Source organism: Fusarium solani (genome assembly GCF_023522795.1).
Source record: "Fusarium solani strain SB1 chromosome Unknown bctg00000012, whole genome shotgun sequence".
NCBI lineage: Eukaryota > Fungi > Ascomycota > Sordariomycetes > Hypocreales > Nectriaceae > Fusarium > Fusarium solani.
In genome coordinates this window covers 524,564-544,369 of record NW_027072146.1, presented here as the reverse complement: position 1 = coordinate 544,369, position 19,806 = coordinate 524,564, and the positions used below count along the sequence as shown (strand labels likewise).

The 19,806-nt window shown below is 50.8% G+C and overlaps 8 protein-coding genes across 8 annotated transcripts; 2 read left to right on the top strand and 6 right to left on the bottom strand.

The window, feature by feature from the left end:
- Window positions 1-3: 3 nt before the first annotated feature.
- On the bottom strand, window positions 4-1,398 carry MRS44_016180 (uncharacterized protein; the record flags this gene model as incomplete). Its single annotated transcript, XM_065617920.1, has 6 exons — window positions 4-465; window positions 513-555; window positions 603-723; window positions 770-1,121; window positions 1,185-1,257; window positions 1,322-1,398. 6 exons carry the CDS (start codon window positions 1,396-1,398, stop codon window positions 4-6), a joined length of 1,128 nt encoding a protein of 375 aa, XP_065473992.1.
- Window positions 1,399-2,576: 1,178 nt separating this feature from the next.
- On the top strand, window positions 2,577-4,525 carry MRS44_016179 (uncharacterized protein; the record flags this gene model as incomplete). Its single annotated transcript, XM_065617919.1, has 3 exons — window positions 2,577-2,983; window positions 3,093-3,622; window positions 3,675-4,525. 3 exons carry the CDS (start codon window positions 2,577-2,579, stop codon window positions 4,523-4,525), a joined length of 1,788 nt encoding a protein of 595 aa, XP_065473991.1.
- A 1,107-nt stretch (window positions 4,526-5,632) lies between these two features.
- On the bottom strand, window positions 5,633-7,166 carry MRS44_016178 (uncharacterized protein; the record flags this gene model as incomplete). The annotated part of the gene is made up of 3 exons (XM_065617918.1): window positions 5,633-6,707; window positions 6,851-7,106; window positions 7,157-7,166. 3 exons carry the CDS (start codon window positions 7,164-7,166, stop codon window positions 5,633-5,635), a joined length of 1,341 nt encoding a protein of 446 aa, XP_065473990.1.
- A 1,795-nt stretch (window positions 7,167-8,961) lies between these two features.
- Window positions 8,962-10,756, top strand: MRS44_016177 (uncharacterized protein; the record flags this gene model as incomplete). Its single annotated transcript, XM_065617917.1, has 3 exons — window positions 8,962-9,060; window positions 9,455-9,814; window positions 9,857-10,756. The coding sequence occupies 3 exons, from the start codon at window positions 8,962-8,964 to the stop codon at window positions 10,754-10,756; spliced, it is 1,359 nt and encodes a 452-aa protein (XP_065473989.1).
- A 423-nt stretch (window positions 10,757-11,179) lies between these two features.
- MRS44_016176 (uncharacterized protein) lies at window positions 11,180-11,816 on the bottom strand (the record flags this gene model as incomplete). The annotated part of the gene is made up of 3 exons (XM_046284374.2): window positions 11,180-11,256; window positions 11,307-11,693; window positions 11,744-11,816. 3 exons carry the CDS (start codon window positions 11,814-11,816, stop codon window positions 11,180-11,182), a joined length of 537 nt encoding a protein of 178 aa, XP_046125174.2.
- A 390-nt stretch (window positions 11,817-12,206) lies between these two features.
- Window positions 12,207-13,817, bottom strand: MRS44_016175 (uncharacterized protein; the record flags this gene model as incomplete). Its single annotated transcript, XM_046282806.2, has 1 exon — window positions 12,207-13,817. One exon carries the CDS (start codon window positions 13,815-13,817, stop codon window positions 12,207-12,209), a length of 1,611 nt encoding a protein of 536 aa, XP_046125175.2.
- A 1,236-nt stretch (window positions 13,818-15,053) lies between these two features.
- Window positions 15,054-16,601, bottom strand: MRS44_016174 (uncharacterized protein; the record flags this gene model as incomplete). The annotated part of the gene is made up of 3 exons (XM_046279081.2): window positions 15,054-15,166; window positions 15,223-16,082; window positions 16,141-16,601. 3 exons carry the CDS (start codon window positions 16,599-16,601, stop codon window positions 15,054-15,056), a joined length of 1,434 nt encoding a protein of 477 aa, XP_046125176.2.
- Window positions 16,602-17,850: 1,249 nt separating this feature from the next.
- MRS44_016173 (uncharacterized protein) lies at window positions 17,851-19,417 on the bottom strand (the record flags this gene model as incomplete). The annotated part of the gene is made up of 3 exons (XM_046282807.2): window positions 17,851-19,104; window positions 19,175-19,354; window positions 19,406-19,417. The coding sequence occupies 3 exons, from the start codon at window positions 19,415-19,417 to the stop codon at window positions 17,851-17,853; spliced, it is 1,446 nt and encodes a 481-aa protein (XP_046125177.2).
- Between the last annotated feature and the right edge of the window lie 389 nt (window positions 19,418-19,806).

The window sequence follows — 19,806 nt, the reverse complement described above, 5'->3', positions numbered from 1 at the left end:
CGTTTACTTTGTCGTGATATCCACCTTGGTCACCACCATGATGTGATCACCCGAATTGTGTCCATGTCGAGGACGCCCGGTCGTGATCTCAGCTTCAGTCTGATAAGGCTGTTTCACCAAATCAGGCACATTCTGGCCAACGAGCTCTATCTCGCTGCCCTGCTCACGAGAGAGCTCCGTCCTCCCATCCTCATCATCCAACTTGGCCCACAGCGACGCCTTGCTGGTCAAGGTGTGGCGGCTCTGGGGCATGCGACGACCCGAGCTGTCGGGATAAGATGTGTTTGGGTACGAAGGATTTGATGAGTCGCCCTTGGAGCCGAGGGCGAGGCGGATTACTGGCCAGCAGAGGGGCAGGTTTCCGACGCACATGGCCACGCCGACCTCGGCGACGTACCAGTAGAGGAAGACGTATGAGTTGGGGTTGCTGAAGTTGTAGTATCGGTTCAAGACGGCGGCGAGGATCTAAACAGTCAGTGAATGAGGCGTGACAAGGGAGATGGTCTTCTTACGTTGAAGACGCCAAGACCAAAGACACAGCAGAGACCGATTTTCCTGCAGCTGTCAGTAATGCCCACTGGGTAATTTTAAGGGTTACTCACCTCTTGCGTGGCAATCGAATCTTGATCATGAGAGGAATAGGAACGAGAAGCAGCATCAGATCTGATGAAATGTTGCAAGCCGTCGCAAAGATCATGTGGTTATAATACGTCGCGCATTGCACTGAAGGGTGTTAGCAATGAAATAAATGCGACCGATAAATACTCACTGATCTTGACTGGTACCCTCCAATACTCATAGGTAGGACTGCACCAGTAAAAGACAAACATGAGCGTGACAAGCACATAAGTCACGGCGCAGTACGCAGCGACGACCCTGACTCCCCAGCGTTGTCGCGTCGATGTTCCTTCTGTCAACCGTCCGTACATCAACAGCAGACAAGCCTTGACCGTCCAAGTCGCTGTGAGTGTAAAGATCTCGAGGACAAATGTCATCTTGCTGCCCCAGATGGCTTGCGCCTCGCCCTCGGGGGTGAGGTTGGCGGCAACATCGGGGGGTAAGTAATTGCTGCCATTCTTGGCGACTTGGTTGATGCAAACGACAACACCGGTAAAGTTGAGCTATAAATGAAGGGTGTCAGTAATCTGCAGAGTAAGGATGGAAAGGATGGGATGGTGACGTACAAGAGCAAAGACCATGAGATAATCTTCAATGGCCAAGAGACTCCATTTTCCAATCTTCATCCGTCGGGCTATTCTGTAAAGTAAACAGTCAATGAAAGGATTCTTGCCAAGAGATATTTGGTAATAGTAATACTCACAGTCGACAGACGACAGCTGCCAAGCCAACAACCCAAAGAGTCCAAGACTCCAACAACAGCGAGTCTAGAAATTCCATTGTTGGACAAACAAGTTCAACGTTCCATGCCCGCCAAGAGCAGACTTGTCGCTTGTAAAAAAGGGAAAGAAACGAAAAATCTCGCGGAGAAATTCCTGCAACATTTTCCCTAGAGGAAACCTTAATATTGGAACGGCTTCGTTTACAATCAAACCCCGTTCAGGGGAAACCATCCTGACACCGGCGTCAAGCTCTCGACCATGGTCTCGCTCCCAGACCACACGTTTCGGTGTTGAGCTACTGAGCGGGCGATTAGCATGCGGGATATTAGTGCGCGTGTAACTTGCTTTGTCTCTTTAACCGGTTGAATTTTAACCTTGAGTCCAAGCAGCCACTAACAATTTCGACAGGGGCCGGAGGGACACCAGATCTAGTCTAAAACCGCTGGGGTCTAAATTACGGTGGCATCGCAGGCGCTCGAGACCGCGGGTCGGAAGACGGCCCTGGCTCCCCGCTCCGGCTGGGCAAAAGCTTAGCTCCCCGGGGCCACACGATGGAGATGGGGGATGCGAATATTGCGAGATTCTTGAGCTTCTTGGATTATGACGATGATGACGGTCATGTGTGATTTACAGAGCCTCAACGAGGCTCAATTAACATTTATTAACACGTAGATTAGGTTCCATCTAAAGTGGTTCTCTTTCTGTTGGTTCCATAAGTACAGCATTATCCCCTCGACCAACAGAGGATTTGAGCCTGTCCCTTCGTCCTGCCGGAATTCTCCGGTTTTTCCGTCCCCTCGTTCCAGGGATCATCCTTATCCAGCGCATCCTCCGTACCTTTCAGCTCGGGGGATGGGGAAGGCTTAGTGGCCGTGCTACTGGGTGAAATAACCCATCTAGTGCAAACCCATGGTTCGAGTGCTTCGTATGCTACGATAAGAGGAAGCAAAAGCAAGACGGGCCAGCAGGGGCCCTGCAAACAGGTATGCGCGCGTAGGGCACAGTTATAGCTCCCTTCTATTTCCACCCTGTCGACCTGCACCCTCGGCGAATAAAGTGTGCAGCCCGAGACACAGCCATCACGGCGCTAGCAAATCTCCTCTCCATGGGCGATTTATTCTCGTTCATTATCGTCTCAGCCAGGCCCGTTGCTTGCACCACCTAATCTACCGTGTATAAGACTCTAACGTAGCACCCGATTAGCCTCTCCAGCGCATTGCCCATCTCCAACCAACCATGACGAACCCACGGACAGCTGTGGACGCTGACGACTTCAGCCACCGCATCTTTGACTTCCTGATCGTCGGTGGGGGCACCGCCGGCCTGGCTGTGGCCTCGCGTCTCGCAGAGTCTGATGCCTCTTACACGGTTGGTGTCATCGAGGCGGGAGGCGTCGTCGCCCAGGGCGAGGACGAGATTGACGTCCCAGGCCTGTACGGGAGGTCACTGGGCGGCCGTCACGATTGGCACCTCGCAACGGTGCCGCAGCAGGGTCTCAAGGGGCGCTCTCTGCCCTGGCCAAGAGGCAGAGTTCTGGGAGGCACTAGCGCTCTCAACTACATGGCCTGGAACCGCGCCAGCAAGGATGATTACGATGCATGGGAGGCCCTGGGAAACGAAGGGTGGGGTTGGGAAGGTCTTCTGTGAGTGCATCCATCTCTTATCAAGGATTCCTTGTTTGCATTGGTCGTTAACCAAGATTGAGCTGAGCAGGCCATTTTTCAAGAAATCCGAGACATTCCACCCTCCAAGTGCCCATGTACAGAAGCTGCAGAACGTCTCCCACGACGCAAACACGTTTGGCTCCTCGGGTCCCATCCAAGTCTCGTATCCCACCGATTACTCCCCCACGCACAATCTCTGGCATCCAACTCTGAATGCTGTCGGCGTCGAGACTAACTCATCTCATGTTGGGGGTTCCAATGTCGGCGTCTGGACATGCGTCAATGCCGTAGACCCTCGATCAGCCACTCGTTCCTTTTCAACTGGCTACTGCTCGGCCGTAAGGAGCAATCTGCACATTCTCACCAACGCTACGGTAAATGAGATTGTTCTGCAGGAGTTCGACGGCCAATATGTGGCCACGGGCGTCCGCTTCTCATGCAAGGGCCAGGAACACACTGTCTCAGCGTCGCGCGAGGTTATCCTGTCTGCTGGTGCCATCAAGTCACCGCAGATCCTTGAACTCTCCGGGATCGGCAATCCCAAGGTTCTGGCTCAGGCTAAGGTGCCCGTCAAAGTTGACAGCCCGACGGTGGGAGAAAATCTCCAGGACCACTTGAGTAAGCACCCAAAACCTCTTTCAACTTGTCTGCTAACGTGAGGGATCGACAGTGTTGGCGGCGATATTTGAAGTCGACCCTCTTCTCGCTAATCGAGACGATCTACTGACAGATGAAAAGCTCGCCGCTGTCGCGTGGGAAAAGTATTCTCAAGACAAGGCCGGTCCACTGACGATCCTACCCTGCTCTCTCTGCTACGTGCCTCTCAACCACTTTGTGCCTGAAGAGACTCTGGCTCAGCTCTCTGCCAAGGCTGATAAGCTGACGGCATTCGATGCCGACAAGAAGGCCATCTTGAAGCAGCGACTCAATGGAGAGTCCAAGCTAGGCCAGATTGAGTACATCTTTGACCTTGGAAACTGGAACCCCTTCTTCCAAGGCCAAGACGGCAAAAGGTACGGCACAATGCTCCAGATCCTTCAATATCCCTTCTCCGTCGGGTCCATCCACATCCCGCCGTCCTCCACATCGGGAGAGGACCACCCTAGCATTGACCCGCGCTACTACGGTGGCGCACACGGGGCGCTAGACTTGGACGTGATGAAGGAGGCGGCGCGGTTTCTCGACCGCATCGTCCACACGGAGCCCCTGGCCGGCATCATCCGCGCGCCAGCCTCTCCGACCTTGGCAACGCTTCGAGACGATCAACGCCTCGAGGAGTGGATCTCTGACAATACAATTACCGATTGGCACCCAGTAGGCACTTGCGCCATGGGTGGACGTGCCGGCATCCGGGGCGGCGTCGTCGACGACCGTCTTCGTGTCTACGGCGTCAGGGGATTGAGGGTGGTCGACGCGAGTGTCATGCCGCTACAGATCAGTGCACACATTCAAGCTACTGTGTATGCCATTGCGGAGAAGGGGGCGCACATGGTTCTAGAAGATGCGAGAGAGTCAAGATAGATTGCGAGTAGACAAGGTTATTTCTACGATTGCCTTCAAAGTTCACAACGACCCGTTCATGCCAGATGTCACACAAAGGCTGTGCGTGCTGATCCCGTCAGCCCGAGCGAGGGTGGCACAACCTTCACGACATGTGGCGGCTGGCTATCAACACCGTCTGCATTAGTGCTTTATCGAGAAACCAATCGCATCCCAGGATCAGAAGCAGCCTTCATTCGTGGGATTCGCATCCCGCGGTTACCGGTCTTAATTCATGAATAATTCCCTTCTTTATGACTCGGATTAGCTCACCTGGAGCACACTTTATCCAACATTCAGCGCGCCGTTGATGCCACGATTCAAGAGCGACACTACTTTATTTAAGTCAAGAGAAGCCGATTCAGAGTTATAGGTCGGCGATCTGACATCGGATCTAATATAGCCTTCTCGAGATTCTGGCCTGATCATATGTCACTTGGTGAGATAGCGTCATGTCACTCCCAAATTTTCTATCCAAGTCTTGCCTGTATAACTTTGTTTAGCTCCTTTCATACATTCAACTAAGATAGAAAAAAACTGTTCCAATGAGGATCAAGGCTAATTATTACATGATGGTCGACGATACAGCTCATCGTCCTTTCCACTCTGCGTTCCACTACGTTCGGCATTCCCAGAGTATTATCTCATGTTAAATCGCGGTATTGCCATGTTGGATCTGCCAGTGCCAACACAGATTACCCTAGATTAAAATATGTCCAAATCGTCAGAGGAGAAGTGTCAAGCATCGGCAAGATGCAGCACTTGAACACAGTTATCTGGGGTTTGGTTTAAACTAGATGCTTCCTCTGCATGTCATGCTGCTAGATTAACACTATTCATTATTTCTCTTCTTTCTTTATCAGTCCTTAGGACGCGTCACGCACATTACGACGACAATCTTCGACCAACATCAAATACAAGGGAGTAGCGCGAGGTCAAAGTACGCATGGTAGCCCAGGGTCCTGATCGAAAGATGAATAGACCTGCTTTAGCTCAAAAGATGATGCCCCCCTAACAGTTGATAAGTTCCCATAAACTCCATCAAATACTTGACCCAATCTCACATATAACCAGTATCGCGCACCAGTACTAGTCCTCCCTAGCCTTCTTCGAGTTTGCAAACGTCTCCTCAACCATCTTGTTCTGGTGGATAATCTCATCCCTCGCTCCCTCCCAGGTCTTCCTCTTCCCGGTCTCAAAATACCGAAACATGTGTGCTGTCTCAACGCCGTGGTTCATCAAGTTGTACATCTCTCTATCCTTCCACCAAAACTTCCATCCCGCCCAACCCCAGCCTAGATTCTCCATGCCTGTTCCGGCTTGTTTGTGCATCCAGGGCTGGAACTCGTACTGCTTCACCATGCTGACGTCCAATCGAGGCTCAATTGACCAATTCTTTGCGACCCAGTCTTGATGTGTGTCGACCCATTGTTCCATCTCCTTGTATGAAGGCAAGTCGCTCACGCCCCGCCAAACGTTTGAGATGGCCATGCTCATCACATCGCTAAACGAGAAGCCGTTGTTCTTGCCAAACGCCGAGTAGCACAGCATCGCGCAGCTATCGGCATATTTGGGCGGGAAGACGTTCATGTACAGCCGATGAATAGGAGGGCCTCCGTAACTGTGAGCTTTTGGAGTGCTTGTTTCAATGAATGGCGTCAAAGAAAAGTCGGCACGATAACCCGTAGTGAAAATGACGCTGTCAACGTCATCCAGCACTGTGCCATCGTCAAACTCGATCGACTTTCCACCCAAAAAGCGCTTAATGCCGTGCAAACTCGTCAAGCTTCCATCTTGTAGGTGAGGAAGGCAGTCTTCGATCAGACCAGGCAACCGCAGAGTGATGCTGGGAAATGGCTTTAGACGCCATTCTGGGTTTATCTTGAAGCCGGCAGTCCGTGAAGCGAGCAATGAAGCTGCCCAGTTTGCCATGTTTCTATGGAGAGCTGGCAGGTTGCGAGCGATCCATTGGCTAATATTGCGGCGTCTCCATGAGATAATGAGATCTGTTGGCCGTCCGTTGCGATATCGCTTCACGACGATTTGGCCGCTTCGGTGAGAGACGTACACCTTTCGAGCAATGCTGATGAGTTGAGGGGCAATCTCGCCCGTGGTGGTTGCGAGACCAAGGAGTACCACAGTCTTGTCTTGGTAAGCCTCAGGACTGTTAGCTATTAGCAATGATCCTGTCACCAGATCTGAGCTCACAGCCGTTGATGTCCCAACATAGGCTCCCGGAACCAGTCTCAGAGGTTTGAGTTCACTGACCTTCGATATTGCTGTGAATGCACTATTTCTCCCTCATACATCTCTTGCCCTGGAAAATGTGGCATTTTCTTCTCTGTCTGATATCCATGGCAAAAGACGATTTTGTCAAAGTCTCGTGTTTCGGTCTCTCCGGTTTCTACTCTCTCAAGCTGAAGGGCCCACTTTGTATCATCCTCATTGCGCTGAACGAGCTTAACGCTGGTGTTGAATACGATGTATCGAGTCAGGTCGAAGTGATCGACATAGTCTTGCATGAACTCCTGGAACTGTCCTCGACTGAGGTGAGGAGGATATTCTATGGAATAGTCAGTGGCATGCCAGCGAGACTTCGAGTAAAGAACGCACTGTCTGGCATCGGAAAGTCGGTGAATCCACAAGTATACTTGCTGATATTCGCACGAGTCTCTTATTTCGCATTTCCGTCAGCAGACTTCGCGGCAGATGGTGAGAAATGGCTATCACCTTTCAGAGCCGTTGTCCATCCATGATCTGCATCATAAGCCCAAAGCCCTCCAACTTTGTCTCGTCTCTCAAATAGTGTAACATCGAATCCATCCTCAAGTAGCTGCTTGAGCATGGAGATTCCTGTAGGGCCTGCTATAGTATGAGCGGGCTGATTTAATACCTAGTTGAAAATACTTGCCAGCGCCAATGACAGCCACTGTAGTTTTCTCCATCATTTCCTACCACAATCGAGTTTGCGTGCAAATGTACAAATGTAAGCTTGGGTATGGTTAAAGAGATTTATCGTGGATGTTTCAGGCCAGCGCAATACCACTCTCTTATTATGTTCTCAGCAGAAGATCAGCTCTCGGACTCAGCAAAGCCCCTCGAGAAGCTTACGTAGGATGTCTCAAGAGCGCGCGCGCCGGTCCCCTCATTGAGCAGCTCGGAATCCCAAGTTTTGGATTGGCTAGTTCTTCCAGGACGACGTGGTAGGCGTCACACGCGATGCTTCACAAGCCAATCAAAAAACAGGTTTGACAACGGATAAGCCGGGCACGGATAATCATCCGAACTAAAATCTCACCTCAGAGATAGATTGTTGAAACAGGCTTTCGCAAGGGATATGTTGGCGAGCCGACGAGTTATGGCGAAAGGATATGTCGTATAAGACCATGTCACGACACATGCGCTTTCTTACTCACGGCTGACACGTTTACGGCGACCAAGGGAATAGGCGAAGGGGAACTGCTCTTTTGGCGAATGCGAAGCTCACTCATTCTGCCTACATGTAGAAAAACGCTTAGTAGCCTGAGGCCACGTTCTCTGAGCTGGAAACATTTAACCGTGAGGAATTTCCATTCCAGTCTAGGATAGTGATGACATCATTGACCCTTTGAAAGGTCATCGTCAGATCACGTGGAGGGACTTCAGGCAGGAGCGTGGAAGTTCACGTGCCTGACTCCACCAGAACTTGGCTCCACAGCAAACGCGAGACGCGCGCGTGACGCGAGGCCAACAAAGTTACCAACCCACACGCGCCATCTTGGTCTGGGCGCTTTAGAACAATCCCTCATCTCACGTCTTAATAAGATGAGCTCGATATTGGTAAATTGGAAGTTGCGCTGAAAGACGTCCGCGCCGCGAGGATCCAATGACTACGTCATTCTGGACGAACCTGTCGGATCACTTTCCAACAGCATCTTGGCAAAGCATTGCACCGGGCTGAGAATCAAGGCTGGAAGTTGGGCGAGAGTACCTGACGGCGAAAACGTGAATGAACAATGGGTGAGATCATGTAAATAGAATGAGCCAATATCAAGGCACTACTACAAGGGAACGTTGAGCGGTGTCTTTGCTCTTGTATCTGACTCTCCAACTCTACGAGAAGACACGTGCCCCGATTGATAAGGTAGAAATTACATTTCTTCTCCGTCCACTATGCAGCAGGTCACGCGCAAGTACTCGGGTCTTTTGCCTTGTTGGAGAGATTAATCACGGTGCATGAATGCTGCAGTTATGCCGCCACATGACGTGACAGCAGAAAGTATTTTCACAACTGTGAGGTCACAAAATATCTGACGCCCTTCGAGATCTTTGCCCGTTCTTGGTGTCCATGAGCTGATACACGACTGTTTTCCAAGATGTTACATTTTATCGTCATTTTTTTGAGGGATTGATCGTATTGGCTCATAGCATAGAGCGACATGATTGATAGAGAGGGCATAGAACCTGTATTTACGGGCATTCAGAGACGGCCCGATGCTATGCACAGCGATAACTTTAACCAAGACAGCCCTTTTGAGGTAAATCATCAGAAGAGCCCATGGACCTTCATTAAATGTACCAAATCAAAGATAGAAACCCCTGTCTGGTGCCCATGTTGGCTCTTGAAGTCTTCTTTTCTGTTATCCCCTTTCCCCCTTCCACACGGACTCACTTATTCACCCTTCCGCACATACCCGACACAACTCAAACAACCGGACTTGCGTTCATATTTACTTCAGAATGGGCTGCGTCCAAAGCACAGAGGCCGGCCACAATCTGGTTGGAAACCGGCCAGTATTGTTGACCGGCTCTCTTCCTCAGGCAAACACAATCTTGCACCTGCATCCTCCCCAACAAACGGTCCAAGACACTCAGGGCTACCAGAAACCTGCCAAGAATCAACCCAGCTTTAAGCTTACACAAGTGGTGTAGGATGCAGAGCTGCCTGATTATCACCCTGAGGCATCGGTCGACTACATTCTGCGAACCATTCTGGATGCTGAGAATTTCTCCAAGTATGGAATAAAGGGCGCCTTTAATGTCTTGGGCGACCGTCACTTCAATATCTTCATTGACTCTAGCCACTCGCTGTCTTCCGAGACCCGGTGCGCAATCTTGTTGGTGGCCACTGTCTTGCTGATCGTCGCGCAGGCCAAGGACTGTGACATGACGTTTTACTTTACAAGCTACCCGAACAAGAAGAGCAAGAATCTCTCAGAGATTGAACGCCGACATCTCAAGGACCTAATCAACTTGTGGAAGACCCAGAGCTGGCAGGAGGCTCTCGGGATGGTGCGATACACGCAGTCTTTCTAGGACAAGTTGGGGATCCAGGACTGGATTTATAAGCGCAGAAACATTAGCGATGATCAGAGTGATGTCGAAAGACACGCTAAGCTTCTCAACTACTGCCGGGAGAGGATGCTTGCCTTTTGGCATGGCTGGCACCAGCGAGAGCTCACTGTGGACAGCCTTGAGAAGCTGTACGGATCAGCCATGGTCAATGCCAGCCAGCAGCTGAACTCCCTAAACTCGACCGCCTTCACCTACAAGAGGGCAATGGGTCAGTACACTCGTCTCCAAGAACTGTACCAAAAGGACCCATCACAAGCCTTCCCCGTCTCAAACATTTTCCTTCTGGGGACAGCAATTCGACCGACTGAACTGGCCGCCATCCAGGAAGCCCAGAACATTGGAGGGAAATCCGGCAGCAGCTATGGAAGGCCAGAAACGCTCAACATTGAGGGGCGGGGCACCCTCTTTCAAATCTCTTCCGTAGTCATGATCGACCGTATGACTGAAAAGTCTATTAAGTTATACAAGAAGGTAGACAGCTACGGAAAGGGCGAGGATGACATCAACGATTTGAACACGCTGAAGGAGAGGAAGGTCTTGACAAACCTCTTGAGCCCTGGAGCATTCTTAAAGATTCTCAACTCTCATGAGCCGGCGGTGGACAACGATGTCCAAATGCCTACCGGCGATACCATGTATGGCCGACAGCTTCTCAATGCCACCGGCCATACTATCACTTTGCCGAGCGTGAAGCAAGTCAAGAGGATCTTTGGCATCGAGGACCTGTCGGCACTACCTCGTGCTTTGGACGACAGTGACGACGAAGATGATAAGCCAGCGCCGCCTCGGACGGGTCGTGCCAGATTCGAAGTCTCAACCGATGCAGCAGAGCGTAGTTCTGACAAGTACGTTACGTCTCCGACATCAAGCATGGCCTGACTAGCGACTTGCGTAGACAGTTCTTGTACGTGTGACTGGGAGCTTTAAAGGAAAATAATGGGAAGGAAGAAGGGGAGCTTGGTTCAGAAGGAGAGGGTGAAATGTTGAGATGAAGAGGAGTGGGTGTCGAGTCTTGTAGTATTTTTTTAATCTTAATCGCTACTTTGCTCACATATCCTTAGCCATCTGTGAATGTCTCCTCCCTTTTAGAATCTTGACCTGTGATACTCTTCGACTGAGGGTAAAAAGGACAATGGTAGCTTTGGCAGGTTCCAGCAACTACATCGTGAAGACCGCCTATCGGACTGGTTGCTTCGGTCTACTCCACCCCTTGAAGGTTTCAGCAAGCCCAACACTCACCCATCCTCCACCATTCACTGAGTCCCCTTGACCGACCTGGTCCCTTAATTCGACTCTTCGGATTTAATCTTGCTTGAGTTGAGATGAAGTCCGAAGCCGGGCCAGAAGCCGTGACTGCATGTCCAAGGCCATGGCAATAGCTATGCAAGGATTAGAAGACGCCAAACGAAGCGATGCTGGGAGTACTGACGTAGTACGGCATATGGTAGGTATGCCGCATACAATAAAGTCTGCTTGGCCTCATGACTGATGACCTCGGGACCCAGGTGATACATGTTGTGACACACAATGGCTGTGCAGAGACCGGTGACTATACCGTAGACACTGGCTGCAAGCTCACCAGGACCAGAAAGACGTTGTTTCGACACCAGTGCTCGAGTGAGATACAAAGCAATGGGGAATTGAACCAGCAGCTCGACATAGACAAGGAAATCGAAGAAGTGTCCAGGAGTCTCAATCTGGTAGTACGGGTCAGACATGGTGGTGATGTACCACTGGCGATAGTCAACGAGAAAGTGAAGAGGTGAGCCTGGGGGTTGGCAGAGAGACTGGGGATAGAACGGGACAAAATCAACGCCTGGACATTGTCGTCAGTTTCACGAACTTGTTGAGGTGTTGGACACTCACCAAGCATCGCACTCAAGTGCAAGAGCACGACGAGCAAGTAGACATAGTCTCTAGCTGGCTTTGGAGACGCCATGATGAAGGAGTCACTATAAATTGCAGTTCCAGGGATTAAAGAGAGAGTAAGAAAGATGACAGGAAGAGGAAGAAGCGAAGAAGAGGAGTGATGATCAGCCAGCAGGGGCTACATTGTTTAGCCCCATACCGTCGTGGCATGGAGTTAGTGCACTATCGCATGCACAGGTAAGTTTGTACGCTGACATGATATAGACTTAATGAGCTCCGCGTTCAGGCTCTTAGTGCTGACTGGATGGTGGTAATTGTAAGAAAACGTGTCGCGATTGGCCCAATTTTGGCTGAAATTATCACCAACGTGTTAAGCGATAACGGGAGACAAGGTGAAGAAAAGAAGAATGTACATGTTCTATAAAATATTGATCGAAAATGGTCTATGAGCTACGTCTAATTACAAAACCGTATCCAATGTTTGGGTCTCTTCTGGCTGAACCGGCGGATCCTCGGCTTCAGCGACACCAGTCTCAGTAGGAACAGGGGCATCCTCGCACTCAATGCACTTGATGCAGTCCATCTCAGTCCAGGTAAGGCCGCGGCTCATTGGGCTGAAAGACCAATCCAGCTTGGATGCGTACAGAGCGCAATACCTGTTGGGAGTCTCATCGTCGTATCCGAAAGAGAGACAGCCTGGCTTTTCGGCACAGGCAGAAGCGCAGGTTTGCCACTCTTGAACCGGAGTCTTCATGTCCTGGTACTGGACATCTACAGCTCCAGAGACGAAACCGACTTGGAAGCAGGTTGGTGTCCCGGGGACTTGATCAGGGACGTAGCAACCTCCGGGAGCGGACACACCTGAGGGGCAGATGAGCCGGGTAGATGTGGGAGTGGTAGAGGTTGGGATCAGGGTCTCGGATGTTGTCTCCTCCACCTCGGTGCTGGTCTCCAACGTGGTGGTGGAAAAGGTAGTCTGTTGCGCGGTTGTGGTCTCTTCAGCGCCTGTGTCGGTTGTGGAAGCAGTCTCCTCGGCACTGGTCTCGGCTGATGTGGCGGCAGCCGATGTGGTCTCTTCAACGGTAGTCTCTGATGCCGTGCTGGCAACGGAAGTACTCTCTTCAGAGACTGTCTCGGTAGCGGTCTCGGTAGCAGAAGTGCCCTGTTCCTCAGAAGTGGATTCAGACGCCGGGGCAGTCTCCGAGGTGTTTCCCTCCTCAGTAGCTGTCTCAGTGCTCGCCTCAGTAGTCGCTTCGGTAGCTGAGTCGGAGCTGACAGCATCGCTCGAAGCCACACTGGTAGCATCAGTCGTGGCTTCAGTGTTGGTCTCGGTGGCGGCCTCAGTGCTGGTGGCAGAAGGCAGTTGGCTGGTCTCGGTACCGGCAGCATCGAAAACAAGATCGGCATCGCCGATAGTCTCAGGGGTCACCTGGTTGGAGACAAAGATGGAGTCGATGTAAACCTGAGCAGAACCACCACCGACACATGTCAGGGAGAAGCTCATCTGTCCCTGAGTGACCTGAATGTTGGTGGAAACAGTGGAGGAAGCCCATGACGAGGGGGTGTTGGAGCTAGGGAAGTAAGGGGTCGAGGTGAAGACATTGGATCCAAAGGAGGCCTCAATCCTGCAGGCACCAGACTGAGCACTTGACTGAACAGCGTAGAAGAACTGAACAGTGTAGGCCGATCCAGCCTGGAGGTTGGTGAGCTGTTGAGAGATAGCCGCATATTGTCCCACGTCTCGCTTTCCTGGGCCAGGCTGGGTGCTGGCAGCCTCCAGGCTAGCACAGTTTTTCTCTGTGCTTCCGCCGCCTGTGTAACCTCCACCCTCGACGTAGCTGCCCTGGCCTTCAACAACAAAGTTGGAGATGCCGCTGGGCGAGTTGGACCTCCTTCGGAAGTCTCCGCCCTCGATCTCGTTGACGATAGGTCCCGAACCGTGACCAGAGGTGGAGGTGGCAGATGCGCTTGAAGTGGTAGCGCTCAGGGTCGAAGAAGAGCCAGGTCTGCAGGGGCCGGCAGAAACGGAACCGGCCAGGGCCAAGGCGGCGAACGTGCCGACGAAACGCATCTTGTCGAAGTTTTGAAACGATTGTAAAGGTCGGTTGACAAGAGGGGCGGTTGGACGTTGCGGGTTGGACGGCAACGGCCTGGTGATAAAGCATTTATGGGATTTATCCAGACTCACCGGGTCTTCGGTGATCCCCTAACACAGTGGACCCAAGAATCCGAATAGGTCGTAAAAATGAGTAGTGTATCCTCATTGAGGCATTCAGCTTGTCGCTATTGTAAAGCGGACTCATGTGCGAAGCCACAATAATCAACCCCGTTGACTATCGAGCGCCTTTGGCGCCACACCAAGCAAACGGCCGGCTGTCGGCTTCAGCTGCAGGCAATGGTGCTGGACTAGTTCTCTTAATAAAGCGAGACTTTTCCTGAGCGAGAGGAGCCCCTTGTGTCTAAACGATGGCCTCGCATTCTGACCGCTCTATTAGGAAGCGCTTTATCTCAAACGTACGATTTCTCCGGTGGTTGATTGACACTTCTAGAACTATTGTCTACTTATGCCAGCCATTAGCGCTCTGTGGCATTCTGTTAACACTTCGTCTCGTGGATGGCATCTCAGTTCTTGCATGGCGACCTCTGCCAGAGCCTGTCTATGTGTGCACCTTCGGCTCGGCTCGCACAACCGTTTCAGTCCATTCAATCGAGGAGAATACTGGGTTTTTTAACAAGTGTGGTGCTGGTCGAACTGTTGGCAGATGTTGGCAGTCAAGCCACGAGGTCCAGACTTTGGCAGTCCACAATGGGCGCCAATAGTGCGGCACGCTATTCACAGGCTATCAACAAAAAATGGAAGCAGAATCCACAGTAATTTCGGACATGTTACTGTGGATTGCTTACTGTTTCTTGTGGTTGGCTAAGTTTTCTTCGCGCCAGACTCAGAACTTGTTTGTTTCACGTGGCAGACATTTGACAGGGCTGGCTGAGTCGACGTGTCACCTTGAGTCTCTTTCTTAGCTAGCACCCGGACTAAGAAAAAAATGGCATACTATAGGCTAGCAACGAGACCTTTGCGGGCTATAGGGACGCAAAAGAAATTAAAATAAATAAATAAATAAATAAACTATACTCTAAAGTCTATGTATGATCTTAGATTTATAATCATAAGCCTTTTATGCTGTGGTTCTGCGGATTAAAAAGGTAGAGTACTTGCGAAGTGTGAAGTGTGCCGTTTTTTTCTTGAACCACTAAGCTAGGTAACCAATGCGACTGATGTTGGCCTCTCCCTCTTCTTTATCGAACTCTAACCTCCAAAAGTGATAGCCTTGTAGTGAATAAACTCTTCGATTCCATATTTCCCACCAGCACAGCCCCATCCACTACCCTTGGTACAAGTTGCGGGCCCCTTGATAATTGCTGCAAGAAGCATGACATCAGTAACCCGAGCATCAATAGGAATACCCTGGACCTACGTTTAATAGCCAAGGTCATGTCGTTGATCTGGACCATTCCGAATTCTAGCTCTTTGGCCAGGGCAATGGCTCGTTCTCGGTTGCTCGTAAAAATCGCTGCTGACATGCCTCCCTCTCGCGAGTTTGCTTCGGCAATAGCTTCTTCATCGTTCTCGACTTCAACAACAAAGGCGGTAGGTGCGAAACCCTCCTGGCTTGACAAGATTGATCCCCGTGGCACATCTGCCAAGATGGAAGATGTCATTGATGCCGGACCAAGCCTCTGGGAGCTGCCGGCGACAACTCTAGCCCCCCGTGACAGTGCATCTTGGACTGCCACATATGCTTTATCGGCAAAGGTATTGGAAACTGCAAAACCAGCCGAGGGTAACGCATCGATGGCCTCAGTGAGTAGAGAATAGAACTTGTCTTTGACAGAGGAAATAATAATGATTCGTTCCGTCGAGAAACATACCTGGCCATGAAGCAACGTTGCTCCCTGGGCACAAGCTTGGGCTGCCTTGGACAAGTCGGCGTCTTCAAGGACGATAAGAGGACTTTGGTCCCCAAGTTCCATGATCGTAGGCTTCAGATATTTTGCTGCCATGGCTCCAATAGCCTTACCCACCACTGGACTTCCGATGAACTCAATCTTGCGCAGGTGAGGATGCGAGATGACGGTCTCGGTGATTTCTGCTGCTGTTCCACGTGATGACACAATGAGGTTGACAGAGCCCTTTGGAAATCCGGCTTCGAGAAAGGTTTCTGCCACGAACTGATGTGTCCAGGGGCACATCTCAGAAGCCTTGAGAATGACCGTGCAGCCAGCAGCCAGGGCGGTCGCCACGGCGCGGACAGCAAGCAGAAGCGCGCCGTTCCACCTACAGAACAAAAAGTTAGCGAGTGTATGGAAGTAAAGATGCTTTGGAATTGACACACGGAATGATGGATAGAACCGGTCCGATCGGCTCTCTCACCACGATGCTCCGTTCATCGTGAGCCGGATCCGAGAGATCTTCCAAGGCAGCGGCCAGCTCTTGACAAATAACAGACATGCTACCAGCATTCATCTTTGCCCAGTCCTCGTTACAACTGGTCTCGGTCATCTGGCGGTGCATTGCATCGCTAATTCCGTTGTCAAAGAGCTCTGCAGCCTTGGTCAACAAGCGGCGTCTCTCGTCAGTGGGAGTCTTCCGGTAAGCCTGGAAAGCTTTCCATGAGGACTCAACAGCCAAAACAGCGGTGCTGGCATCGACAGACTGGCTGAAGTGAACGGTTTCCTGTTTCTGGGAAGAGAGTATCGGAATGTATGGTTGGTGAGACCTGGCGAGGGGCTGGCCATCGATGATGCAAGCCACAAAAGGCCGACCGTCAGTGTCTTTGGGAAGTACAGTAGGCATTTGAGCGAGGATTCCGATAATAGGCGTAGGGGAGAGGAGAAAGAGAAGAGGTGTGGTATTGACTGCAAGTTCTTGATAGTCTATGAATGAATCCAGCACGATGTTTCCACGGCCTCACTAGATATACGTATTTGGTATTGGAAGACGGTACTATGAATACCTACATGAAGAAAGTGCTTCGGGAATATTGATACAAAACTCTCAATCGGATTTACAACTTTGCCAAAAACGCTGTATAAGGCCAGACCGGATTTACAACAAGACGGAGGACGATAAACCCGATCGCCGAGAAGATGAACGGGGGTGTTTCCGGATGCTAAGAGAATAGAGTTTCGGCACTCGCACTCGGTAGATGAACGGGCCGTCCAAACCGATGATTCCCCGACTTTACGGTCCTTACCAAGGCCTTGAGGGTCAAACACCAGTTTATTGTAAATTGGCTTAACATTCTCCCTAGCTGCAAGTCAGTTGTGCAGCTTCATTAGGCTAGGGCCCGGCTGCTTGCCCGCAGAGTGTTCAGCCTTCACTCGTCATATATATTATTTTTATAAACTATCTGGTATGCTCTCGAGTACGTGAGATAAAAGCTCTCTAATAGAATAAGAAAAGAAATAGAAAGATATGATCCAGAAGCAATTCTACTACAGGGTGTAGTCAACAACAGTAACACAAGAGTCATTAGAGCCCCAAAGCTTCTTGCAACACCGGCCGAACCCTCCCTGCTCACGGATGTCCAGATAGTCATACCAAATCTCGTTGCCGAGGAGCACATGCCGCTGCCCTCGCGCTTGAACTGGTCTGAGGACAGCGACTTGTAGCGGGGATCTTTGTACTCAGTGCCACAGGGGAAGGATTATCTCCACCCTTGCCTTCTTTGTAGACCTGGCACAAGGCTGTCGATCCAGGCCGCTTAGTAGGGAGGGGCCAGACTGGGCGTCCAAGCGGAAAAATGGCTTGAACATTTCGGCTGCCTCATCTTCGTCCCATGTCATAAGCTCATAAGCTTAAATAAAAGTAGTGATTGCTTATGATTACAAGTACCTAAGAAAGGGAATAAGATGAGTTAATATTTGCATTACACGGGAGACTATTTTGAGAGAAAACACAGCGCATAGTTCTATTTGCCCTATTTCGTAATATGTTAGGGAATGGTCTGCATGTAGTAGTAATAAATACTATATATAGAAGGAAACTTGTTAAGATTTCTAGTTATCTACGAACTAAATGATGCGGGTGACCAGCTATACTATCAAGCCAGAGAGTTGGTGTATGATCTCTTAAAGAGAGTCTTGCTATGCCACCAAACTGGGAAAACCATGAGATATCCTGCCCAGAGGAGTGCTGCCATTGTAGCAAACTGTTTGACAGGACCGACTCCGTGCATCCAAGGAAGCGAAGCGTACGATACTCCGAACCCGACCGTATTCTTCAAGACGTTGACAAGGACTCCGATGTCTCCGGCGCGTGCTGGGATGGTATTAACAGCGTAAGCAAGCAGGACGTTTGCTGAGGCTGTTAATCCAAAGGCAAGCATACCCCATCCTACACACACTTGGATCCAGGTGTCAGGGTGTTTGAGACCGTAGCCGAGAACCAAGCAGCCTGAAGGACTGATGAGCATGCCGAGAAGAGCAACCGGAAGTCGGCTTGCCGGGCTAGGGCCCCTGCCGTCTTTCGCAGATCGTATATACAAAAGGTCCGAAAGGTAGCCGCCAAATGGAAGTCCAATAAGGAGACCCAGCAGAGGTGCAACGTTGAGGAGGCCGATTGACTGCGGACCCCACAGCAATGGTGGCTGGGCATATGTCATACCTAAAAGGATCGAGATAATCACTGTCCAGCCAATGGTAAGTCCAAAGACGTAGACGGTGACGAGAACTTGAGGCACAATCAGCATCTGTAGTGGTTCGAAGAAAGCTGGGAGAGCTCTGTTCCATTCCAATGGCATGGGTCTCTTTGTAAAGGATAGCGATATCCACTCGGCTCGAGATGAGACAGTAGGCTCGGGCGATGGCGGTGGTAGTGTTGCTTGGGCATTCTCGACGGTAGAGCTTGTCGCCTTCGGATCGGACGCTCCAGAGTCCGATCCAGAGTCGTTCGTCGGCTCTGGCTTGTGGGTAGTTTCGGGAAGCATGAGAATCGAAGCCAGTAGGTTGAGGCTTGTAATAATAGAGAGGATCCTCAGATACCATCTCCAGCTTCCTTGGTGTTGGGCGACGATACCGGAGAAAATAGGCCCAAACGCAGACCCAGCCGCGAGAGAACCGACATAGACCGCCATGGCTCGAGCCAGCTGATGATCTCTGAAAGTCTCGTGCACTATGGTCGGGCCAAGGGCTTCAACCAAGCCACCGGCAAGGCCCCCAAGGATACGGGAAATTTTCAGAGATTCATAGTCGGAAGCCTCGCCGGACCAGATATTGAAAACAATGAAAAGGGTCAATGATGCGAGGATCGTGTATCGTTTTCCGAAAAGAGCGACCAAGGGGAGGGCGAACACATTCTAAACAAACGCGTCAGCCACTGGACAACTCAACAAGGAGCTGGCATGCGTGAACGGGGGCCAAACATACCGATATTCCCAACATCAAGAGGGAAAAAGTAGTCAAATCTGAAGCTTGCGACTGGGAGCAGTGGAACTCCCTGATGATCAACTCGAAAACGGGTGATATGCCGGCGGACCAAGCATTGCCGAGAAGGTTGTAGAAGCTAACGTTGAAAAGGACCACGAGGCGCCACCAAAGGGGCCAGTTCTATTGATCGTGAGCACGAATGACGAGACTCGGGTAGGATGTGTAACGTACGTATGGGGACATGGTGATGATTCTATGGTGTTATGATGAGAAAACGAGATTCTCTGGTATGGTAGAGGTGTACTTTCAATGGTTATTTCAGGCGCTCCCCGTTGTTGCGTATCACGGCGCTTTGTATGTTTTATTCGGCTCGGGCGGCGTCCGTCTTTGCCCCGGAGCTCGCTCAACTACCCCAGACTCCCTGATTTACCCCGGATCCCTCGGTCTGGGGTAGCCCGACTTTCCTGCATTACCCCGCAAACAAGATCAAGATGATCTGGCTAGCGGGATATCCAATTGCTTCTTTCCGGGCCAACCGAAAAGAAGGTATTACTTATTACTTAAGAGATCAAAGACACTCGGAATATAACATAATTAAACAGCAAATCAGCATAGTCACTTTAGCAATTGGT